Below are 10,447 nucleotides of genomic sequence, written 5' to 3'. Positions count from 1 at the left end.
AGGCGGGCTCTGGCGCACGTTGTTTGTCCTCGCCGAGGAGGCGGAGGCCGGGGCTGCTGCGGCCGGCGGGCTCAGGGCCGTGTGGGGAGAACCGGGGCTCTGGCTCCATCCCAGCACCCCCCGAAGCAACGTGAATGCACCTTCCTCCTTTGGGCACTGAGAGATCAACAGTTTCTTAACCAAAGCGGCAGTGCAGAGCTGCCATTCCAGAGGGGGAAGAGTTCATGGCACAAGTGGGTCACACAGACCCCTCAGAAGGGCAGAGAAACGTGTTACTAAATGACTGTCACTGGAACACCATGTTCTGTTCACATCTTGTTTACTCAGCATAGCAAAGCCAAAATACTAAGTGTTAAGGTATGCACAGAATTGTTAACTTGGTTCAAAAGAAAGGAGATGTATTTCTGAAGCAATGCCTTGTTTGCATTTCGTTTATTGTGTTATGACAGGACATGTTACATGTACAGACAGGGGAAACACCTTGAATGTGAACATGTGCACAAGACCAGGGTTTGTTCACAAAGGTCACTGAGACACTGCAGCCACTGAACAGAACATGCTGGTGGCCTGTCACACAACACAACTCCCTCTCATGTTTACATGCATGACCAAAATAACTCGCAATCTGCTCCCACAGAAGATGCACCTCAAAAGATCAGCATCTGCTTCCCCTTTGGCACACAGGGAAGTGCCCACGAGGGAAATACCCACACGAACACCTGCCCATGCCTGTAACAGGCAGTAACAGCAGAGTGCATGGCAGACATTGGACACACCCAGTCCCTCATGCAGCTGATCAGTAAAACCCCAAACAGTGGCTGGTGCACTCACAGACACAGGGGAGGAAAGTGAAACCTGTGAACTGACATTAAAAACTATTATCTTGGATTTTAGAACCAGCCAGATTCTGGAGTACTCAGGCCATATGTCTGGACTCAGAGCAAGAACTTGTAACAGCACTTCTGAAACTTGAAGGAAAGTGTGATACAGACAGGAGTAAGAACTACTGCTTTTTGCTAATTGTAAGTACCATTATCTCATATTAACAACTGAATTAACTCTTTATTTATATCACATTAAGTGGAAGAAACATGTACCAGTCAAAGACACATTCAGGATACAGACTCTGCATCACAGGGCTCTCAATGATCATAATGAAACCAAAATGAGCTTTGACAAAGCACAAACACACCTATGCAAACACACATCTTTACTGTGTTACCGTGTCACAGAACCAGAGTATGAGACCCCTATGTCTAAGCTGTTGCTAATTTTCAAAATTAATGTTAAAACTGTGGTTACGCAACAGCACACTGCTGAATTTCACGAGTGTATGTATCTAACATCTGTAAAAAATGAGGGCAAATGTTACAACTCAGTAAACAGGACTAAACTTAATTGAAATTACTCAAATACAGGTGCAAAACACTGGTATGACAGAAAAAAAGCACTACTATAAGAAAGTTTATAAAAATTCAGAATTTAAACTAAAAGCAAGTCCTTCTCACGGGACTATCCAGTTACAAATGAACTGCAAGGCAATACTGTTTGTTTACTTTTCTTTTACCAATTCTCTATTTGCAAGAGGCGATTTGAAAGCTTCCTTGTAAGGAAGTTTTTGTTGTGTATCCTTTCTTAAACATCACAGACTTGGGCATGAAAACACACCTTCTTTCTGTTGAAAGATCTAGCAAAGTTTGGGCAAGGAAGGAGATGATTTCACCATAAATGATCCATGAACTGGATGGGGCTGAATAAACACAAACATCCCCTTCCCTCAGCTGTTGTCACCAACACCATGGCTCAGGCTTCAGCTTATTGCAGTATCAGTAATAGTTTGACAGTCAGTGGTGCCTGCCCTTGAAACCAGGAATGTAAAACATCATTGGGGGGGATCAGAACGTGCTCAGAATAATAGAAGAGAAGCATGAAATAATTTCCCATCATTTGCAGTTTACTTTCAATTAGGAAACACCTTTTTTTTTTTCACTGACAGCAACAGCAACCTTAAGTGAACAGCCAAGTTTGCCACCCCAAGGCCTGTCTTGGACCACCAGTCACCTGTTTGTGCTTCTCTCTGTTACATGGGGATCTGGAGCTGGAACTGCATCTAGAATTTCACTAGCCAGGAGCTTTCTGTGGAGCCTGACTCCACAGCCACCCAGCTGTCAATCATAGTCTATTTTAACCTTTGTAATATTGTTCAGGTTTGGTTTTTCGCTGCTGCTCCTCCCATGAACAGAAGTCAAATGCTTTTTGAGAGCAGATTTGTGTTTGAAGTCCATGTCGCAGCAGTGGCACTTGTAGGGCCTGTCCCCGCTGTGGATGTTGAGGTGGTCCTGGAGTGTGCTCTTGGCAGTGAAAGTCTTCAGGCACACCATGCACTGGAAGGGCCGGATCCCCATGTGCCCCCGGATGTGTCTGTTGAGATTCTTTTTCTGCGTAAACGTTTTGCCGCACTGCAAACACAGGAAAAGTTTGTGCATTTTGAGATGTCTGAGATAGTTCTCGAGGTGCAGGAACCCCCTCGGACACTTGGGACACTGGTGCCGCCACGAGCTGCCAGAATCCTCCAGGCTCTGGAACCCATTTACCCCGCTAGAAGTTCCTTCTGGGTTGTCACTGACAAAAGCCTGGAAGTGATTTCCTGACATTTCTGTATTTCTGCTTTCAACTGTAGAGTTTATCAAAGAGTGCTGGGTTTCTGGGAAATACAAATTTGTTTTAGAGGAAGTGCAAGGCTGAGGAAAACGATCATTTTCTACATTCGCTACACTCACAGAATCCATTCTGAAGATACAGATTTCATCATCCTTATACCCGATTTCTACTGTTGATATTTCTGGGGATTTTGTGTCCTTCCTTTCTGACACCAAGCTCTGCGCCATGGGCCGTGGGCCATCCCCCTCCTCCTGCTTCACCGGGTATTCTTCATTCTCTGGGCTGTCTTCAGAGATCTCAATTATTTCACAGTCTTTATCTAAAGCCTCATCCCCATTCCTCAGTTCAGCATCTGAGGAGTGGCACCCCTCTGCAGCCTGGGCACAGCTCTCCATGGAAGCATCGATCTCCAAGTACTTGGACAAAGCCTCGGTGCACTTCTCCACGATGTGAACCATCTGCAGGTAACTCGCGGCCGTCAGGTACTTCAGCAGCTCCTTCTTCTTGACTTCCAGCGCGCCCGTGTAGCAGGACAGCAGCAGCTTCCTGCCCACCTCTGCGCTCTGCAGGATGGTGATCCGCACCTGCCGGGACTGGTTGAGCAGGAACTGGTCCCGCATGAAGGTGGAACAGGCTGCGAAGATCACCTTGTGCCCCTGGAACTCCGTGTCGTTGATGTAGATGGACACGTCGCAGAAGAGGTTCTGCTGCCGCAGGAGGTTCATCTTCTGCAGCACGGCATCGCCCTGCTGCTCGAACTGGAAGTGCAGCACCTCCGAGTCCGCCGCCATGGCGGGACCCACGCGGCGCCGCGCGAGCGTCTCCCCGGGCCCTGCCCACCCGCGCCCGCTGGTGCCGGGGCTCAGGACCCGCTGTCCGGGGCTGCAGACCCGCTGTCGGTCGGGGCTCAGGGCCCGCTGTCCGGGCTCCCGGCCCCGCCCGCCGCGCACCCGCTCACCTGGCCGGTCCCCCGCCACCCCGAGCGCGATCCCGCGCCGGTGCCGCAGCGCCTCCGGAACCGCTTCCCCCGCCCGCCCTTCCGGCCCGCCGCCCCCGGGCGCCGTGCACCGCGCTGGATAAATGAGAGGCGGCGGACACACCAACGCAGAGTTAGCAGCACGTTTTATTAGAAGACTTGCACTGCTACAGCGGCTGCCGCCGGGGGACACCGCAGACCGGCACGCGGGGCGCGCCTCGCCCCGCGGCCGGGAAGAGGTAAGCGACGCGTCGGCCCACGTAAGGGCCATCCCGGGGGCGGCGGCCGGGGCTCCTCCTCGCCACCAGCCGGGACGTGCCGGGAGAACGGAGAACCGCCGCCCGGACGAGCCGCTGGCTGCTCCCCGGCCACGGGACACCGCCTGGCAGCCGCCGACCCGCCTGCTTTGGTTATCACACGTAGTGTAAGACTTTTGCCCAGTCACTGAAGAGGTAGCTAATGCTCAGTCCATCGATTATACAATCTCAAAGGAAAAACGTCCTTCCGCCCTGCCTTCTCACCCCTTGCCAAGTCAGGAGGCACCACTGTTTCCCCCTCTTTTTAAAAATCGACATTTAGCGTGACTTTAGAATTCTCTCAACAGTTTCGGTTTGTATCACATTTTGATTCTCCCTCCTCACTTTTACTCCTCCCAACGACTCCAGAACCAAAATCAGCCCCACAAAATTAATTTTTCAGTTATTTCAACAACAGTTCAGCGGCAGCTAAGTTTTGCCAAAAAGCCAGGGGAGAAAAAGACTGACACTTCAATTTTATCAGTAACTAACTTGCAAAACCTGTGTTCTAAAAGAAAAATAAATTAAGGAAACACTCGTCCCTGATCTATGCAGGAGGCTGTGCAGCTGCAGCGGGTGCTGCAGGAACACGTGCTACACAAGCTACAACCACTCAGAGAAGTGGTGAGCCCAAACCTCTGGCAAACCTAAGAGTTCTAACAATTCCTTCTTCTATATAAAATAAATAAATAAAATGCCAACATAAAAAAAAAATCCTAATATATTGAGGAGTTATTAAAATATTTTTGTAATAGACTTCAGTTATTTTTAGGATATGCAGGAAGTTGTACAGCACATTAACTTGTGAGACTATCCACTTACCAGCAAATAGTATTCTACACAGTAACACACAGATTATGATAACTGCCATAGTCCTCATCTGAATATGCAGCATCAGTAGCAACAACCAATGGATCTAGTCTTTCACTACTTGGGACATTGCAATGAAGACAACATTTTACATACATGGACAATTAAGTTCATCTTCTATAACCGAGCTGCCTCTGCGTATTCCATTTATAGTAATTCTCACTCCACTTGAATCTGTAATTCAGAGAAGAAGCATTAGCCACATTTTTCTTTTCTAGTACCTCTTCTATACTCTTCACTTGTCTTTCCATATAGGGGCAAATCTTAGATGAACTCTACCACCAGTGCCCTTAGATCTCCAGTGTTTCTGGAGTCATGCAGCCATCTCCTGCATAAATCTTTTGGTCTGCACCCTTTTGCCAGGCTGAAAGCACAGACCTTAGTAGAAGTCACTTTTCATCCAACAGATGTGTCCATTTTCATTGACCAACGTCTTCTGCACTTCTGCTTTTTCCAAATGACCACAGCAGCCTTTAACTGAACCACCAGCAGTCTTGGCCTTCTCAGACATTCAAATCGCCACAGCACAGGGTGGATTAAAAACCTACATATCTTGCCCAAAAAATTTTTTGTTGTTTCTTAGGAAACCCCTTGTTTCTTCATATCAGCTTCAGATCACCCACAGCTACTTCAACAAGCTGTATTTTCCTTACAGTAATATTACAGCTTCACAAATCCACAAAAAACCAATACTTCCCAGATAGACAAAACTTTCAATACTGTCCATTTTGCTGCCACTTTCTAGCATTTGTACAGTTTTATTCCTTTCTCTGGCAGAAGACCATTTTCTTTTTCACGTCCATATTCGTATTGGGTTGGATTGTTCACTAGTACCTTCCAGGACATTGACCTGGCTCTGCAAGCTCCTGTTCTCCATGGCTATCTTCATTTTGACGTTAGTGCTGTAACTTTTTCCATACAGTGAATAAGATTATCCAAGTGTTTGAACAGTACAGAAGATTCTGCCTGAAGGCAGAATGCAAGTGTCAGATGCAACTGTCACAGTCAAATTTAGCTCAAAACAATTCTGAAAGCAGGTGGCTTTAAGAGGAAAAACAGTTCTTCCCATGCAAACCTATTTTCTGCCCCAGGAACCTGAACAATAATTTTAAAAAGTTTCATACAGTTAGACTTTAGGCCTGAATATATTTGCTACAACTTGAAAGATGAATGCCCTGATGCCATTTCCATTGCTTACTTCATAGCTGTCCATGTAAGAGTTCGTGTAACAGTCAAGTACAGTAGTTCAAGAACTCAATTGCAAAAACCGATTCACAGAATCACCTTCCTTTTCTACTTCAAAGTATGTGGATTTCTGAAAACTTTCTGCAACATCAACACCTTTTATCGTCCATCAGTGAACTGTCTGTGTAAGGAAATCCTGGCTTCTACACACACAGAACTGAAGAGCAAGACCAACTTCTGATAATGACATACAAGAAACGCTTTTTGCTCCAACACACCTTTGGTCATACCTGTTTAGCATTTTTAACCACACAATAGCAGCCTTTCACCCCCACCCCTCATTCAAACACACCGACAGTGCTACGTTTAGGTAGGAAGCATAATCTCAGCCTCGTGGCAAACCCTGTGGAAAAGAGCTGCATTGGAAGAATTACTTATTCCAAACACAAACAGCAGTTCTCTGCCGAGGATCAGCCATTTGATTATTAGTCTATGCTACACTTCAGTGTACTAAGAGTGCTGTTCTACTGGGAATGGTGTGCCTCAGATACATTAAGCTGCTTTCAGCCCGACTGGGATGCGGATAATTCCACGGCACTTTTGAGAAGCAATACAGTGTAATCCCAGAATCCCAATGAACATGCCATTCCCGCTACATTGGATGGTTAAGGCGGTAATACAAGAGGTATTGCTGAGTACAGTCAATAGCTGATATATTAACCTACAGAAATTGTGCTACCTATACCTCATCCCAGGCTCTGTAAAACACTAATGGTTGTGAACTACGCAGGTCACTTCAAAAAATGTCAACAAAATCAAAAAACTTTCATGTTGCTTAAGTTCTTATAGCAGGTATTTTTGTTTCAAGTTAACTGACATGTGGCCCTTATTAGACATCAAAGAGAGACATACAAGAACTAAGAGGGGGAAAAAAAGGCAAAAAAAAAAAAAGCATGGAGTTGTTATACATTGCAGCTTTAAAAACAGATTCTTTTCACAGTGTCAAAAAGCAGTATTTCTCCACTCCAGCTTTGCTTTAAACCCAACAGCTGTTGTGGTTTGTGCTGCAAAACGTATGGAAGATGGATGATAATTTTTAGCTTTGAAGTGTTTAGCTTGTCTCAGTACATGCACTGGTGAGTGCCCTTTAAAAATCCCAGGTATGCCAGCATAAGAAATGGGTCACACTTGCACTCCAGGCACCAGCCTCTCACATTCCAGAGCTGCAGTTTATCCTCAGTTTGAACAGCTCTATGCAATGATCAGCTAACCCTGCCAAATCATTTAGGGTTTCATCTTTTCATAATGCATGTTGAGGTTAAAAACCCTGAGAGCTATTAAGAGAGCATTGATTGGCAGCAGAAGTTTCTTGAAATAAGTTTAGAAAGGGCAAAAAAGTGACACAAAAATACTTCATTTTAACTGTAGGAGTCTAGGGATAAGATCAGAGAAAGGTAATTTTAAGAGGTAAGTTTAAATTTAAGTATATGGAGTGTTTTCAGTTATCCAGTGCTTTCTTAAAAAAAAAAAATCGGCTTCTCTCAGACTTGTCCTCCTTGCTCTTTCCTCCATCTGCCCAGACACAGAGAGGCCTCTAACTGTACAGCAGATGGTTTACTTGCAGCCCACAGCAACAGTCTTTCAAAAGGTGTTAGTCTTGAGTCTCCTAATCAGAGAGAAATGAAATAATTAACCCCATAATCCACAGTAGAGACACAGACAGAAACCTGAAGGAGGATTGCTATTCACAGAAAATATCAAGTAAGACTAAGAACGATGGATGAAGACCTGCCAGGTTTTGCAATCCAACCATCCCTAGCCTTTCGGGGCACACTACTAGTTTGGGAAAGAACCCAAACCAATGGTTTGCTCCTCTCAGTCATGATCCCTGCACAGGGCAGGTTTTAATTGCTTAATTGACGCAGGTACTATCGTTTCTTAAACTGAGCACAGCCTGAGGCAGCTTCCCTGCATCCAGTACCTGGCTGGCATCAGCCTGCTGACAGACCTTACTGTCTGTAGCAGCGCTACACGTGAACGAATCGAAGTCCACCGTTATGTCTTGCACGTTCCTCTCATTGGCATTGTCAAAGCTATTTTTACCATGCAGCTGTTTAAGGTGTTTCCTCAAAACGGGTTTATGGGCGAAAACCATGTCACAGTAGTTACACTTATGGGGCTTGTCCCCACTGTGCAGGTTGAGGTGGTCCTGTAGGGAACATTTCTGAGAGAACGTTTTCCCACAGATCTTACATTGGAATGGTTTGATGCCTGCGTGCACTCTCATGTGCCGGTGGAGGTTGCCCTTCTGAGTGAATGTCTTGCCACAGAGCAGACACATAAATAGTTTATGCATCTTTAAGTGATTAGCATAGTTTTCCAGATGCCGAAATACTCTCGTGCACTTTGGACACTGGTGGTGCCACTGGAGGCCTTTGTCTATCCCTCGGTTGTTGGGCCCAAACATATCTTTAGAGGCCAGAACGATGTTATCGCTGCCGGCATAGGAAAGGGCATAGTTGTGGAGGTGGTTTTGCTCTATTTCACTTGCTCTGTTTTCAACGGTGGAGTTGATAACAAAGTGCTGAGGCTCTGAGGAATGCAGGGCAGTTTGTTCGGAAGAAATAAACTGGTTCTGATCCTTCTTGTTCCTAACTTCTGTCACCTCCCCGATGGACTCCACCTTGATGATCTGAATATCGCTATCCTCCATGTCCATGCTGTCTTCTGAGGGCTGGATACAGGGCGAGTCTTGCTGCAGAGAGTCGTCATCTCCCTGATGTTCCTTCAGCTCCGAGGAGTCACTTTGCTGTTCGCACTCTTTGCTCTCCAGCGGCTGCTTCGGTTTGATGAACTTCCAGAGGGCCTGGGTACACCGTTCCACGATGTGGCTCATCTGCAGGAAGCTCGCAGCAGTCAGGTAGTTCACCAGCTCCATCTCAGGGAACTCCAGGATGCCACTGTAGCAGGAGAGAAGCAGCTGCCTCCCCACTTCCGAACTCTGCAGGATAGAGATTTTCACATCTCTGGAGTCGTTCAGCAAGAACTGATCTCTTAAAAAGGGAGAGCCAGCAGCAAAGACAATTTTATGCCCGTGAACTTCAACATCATCTATATGGACCACAACATCACAAAATTTGTTTTCTTCCCTCAGTTTGTTCATTTTCTGTAACATCGAATCTCCATAGTTGTCAAACTTGAAGTGAAGAATATCCGATCTTTCTGACATTTTGGCACACCTAAGGAAAAGCAGCAAGAAAAAACCAATAAGAACTTTTTTGTTTTCTAAAAGGCAGGTTAGAAAGATTTAAAGTAATAACATAAAGTGGGTGTTTCTCAGATGTTGTTTCCTAAATACACACTGAAGTCCGTTACAAGTAAAAAAAAAAAATCAAGTTTATATCTTGCCTTACAATAATTTTTACCTGTTTTTAACTTAATGAAGCCTGAATAAAAAGTAGAGGTGCTATGACAGAAATTCTCCTGAAGCAGTATCCTAAAGACTTGAGATGTTTTCCACACTACTTGTCTGGAATTTAAAGGGAAGCCATGTATTTTTAGCAAGATTTTTAATACCCACAGCACCCATCAGTTTAGATTGTCTTCCGAGGTTTTCTGTAGGGGTTGGTTTGGGTTTTTTGAAGATCACAGGAAAAAATCTTCAGTATGACCCCTTATAGGCTCCCTGTTTTCAATACCTGGGGAATAAGGGAGGTCTTATTTCTTGTCTTCTTCTTTGGAAGATCACTTCCCTAGGAAGTTTGTTCTTCTTTGATAGTACTGGGAATGAAGAACAGTCAATCTCCCATAAAACAAGTATCACTATTTTGTCTTTCAACAGTTTTTTTAAGAATTTATAAGACTACACTGATTCTTGATGAAACACTGTTAACACAACCCTGCCAGAGCACTGAGATTGCAGGAGGTGAAGAAATCAGAGGAGACTAAATGATGCAAGATTTGGTGAGATAAAATTACAAAACAAAGCAAAACTTACACCTCCCAACTATTACAAACACCACATAAAGCTCGAAAGGAAGCTTTGAAGTTTACAGATAAAAGCAGATACTGCTCTCTTAGGGCATGAAGTATCAGATGGGTGTGCACACAGGAATGGCATTGTGCCCAGTGAAATGCATGTATACACAAGACAAGGGTTCAAAGAAGAACCCAAAAAAGAACGTTTTTAGAAGCATCTCTCATTAATCAGAGTTGTTTCGGTTTGCAGCTGTTAACCAGACACAGCTATTGCAGCCACTCAGCCTGTCCCTGGCAAGAGTCACATCGTGAGAAACTGAAGACTAAGAGGTTGTGACTTGTGCCTTGGCACACGTTCAGTTTCCACTACTACTGATGTCCAAGAGCATCCAAGGAACCCCAAAGCCCCTTCCTCCCCGGCATGGTGGCAGCCCAAGGCTCGCTCCCGGCCGGGCGGGCAGGGCTCCCCGCTGGAAGCACG

General features: G+C 45.5%; 3 protein-coding genes across 4 annotated transcripts in view; 1 reads left to right on the top strand and 2 right to left on the bottom strand.

Annotated features, from left to right (window-relative positions):
• Positions 1–893: 893 nt before the first annotated feature.
• RABGAP1 (RAB GTPase activating protein 1) overlaps positions 894–10,447 on the top strand; it is a 74,432-nt gene continuing 64,878 nt past the window's right edge. For both annotated transcript variants that reach the window (XM_018074139.2, XM_008931719.3), the window contains exon 1: positions 894–1,022. The gene's annotated coding sequence lies outside the window, so the exon portion shown is untranslated. The remainder of the gene's footprint in view (positions 1,023–10,447) is intronic.
• ZBTB6 (zinc finger and BTB domain containing 6) lies at positions 1,043–3,481 on the bottom strand. Its single transcript, XM_018074147.2, has one exon. The coding sequence runs from the start codon at positions 3,450–3,452 to the stop codon at positions 2,169–2,171; it is 1,284 nt and encodes a 427-aa protein (XP_017929636.1). The 5' UTR covers positions 3,453–3,481; the 3' UTR covers positions 1,043–2,168.
• Positions 4,637–9,223, bottom strand: ZBTB26 (zinc finger and BTB domain containing 26). Its single transcript, XM_029960505.1, has one exon. It carries the CDS (start codon positions 9,215–9,217, stop codon positions 7,901–7,903), a length of 1,317 nt encoding a protein of 438 aa, XP_029816365.1. The 5' UTR covers positions 9,218–9,223; the 3' UTR covers positions 4,637–7,900.

Source organism: Manacus vitellinus, unplaced genomic scaffold, assembly GCF_001715985.3.
Source record: "Manacus vitellinus isolate BGI_N305 unplaced genomic scaffold, ASM171598v3 scaffold_27_pilon, whole genome shotgun sequence".
NCBI classification, from domain to species: domain Eukaryota; kingdom Metazoa; phylum Chordata; class Aves; order Passeriformes; family Pipridae; genus Manacus; species Manacus vitellinus.
Note: the sequence above shows the minus strand (reverse complement) of the source record. Positions and strands in the feature narration are given on the sequence as shown.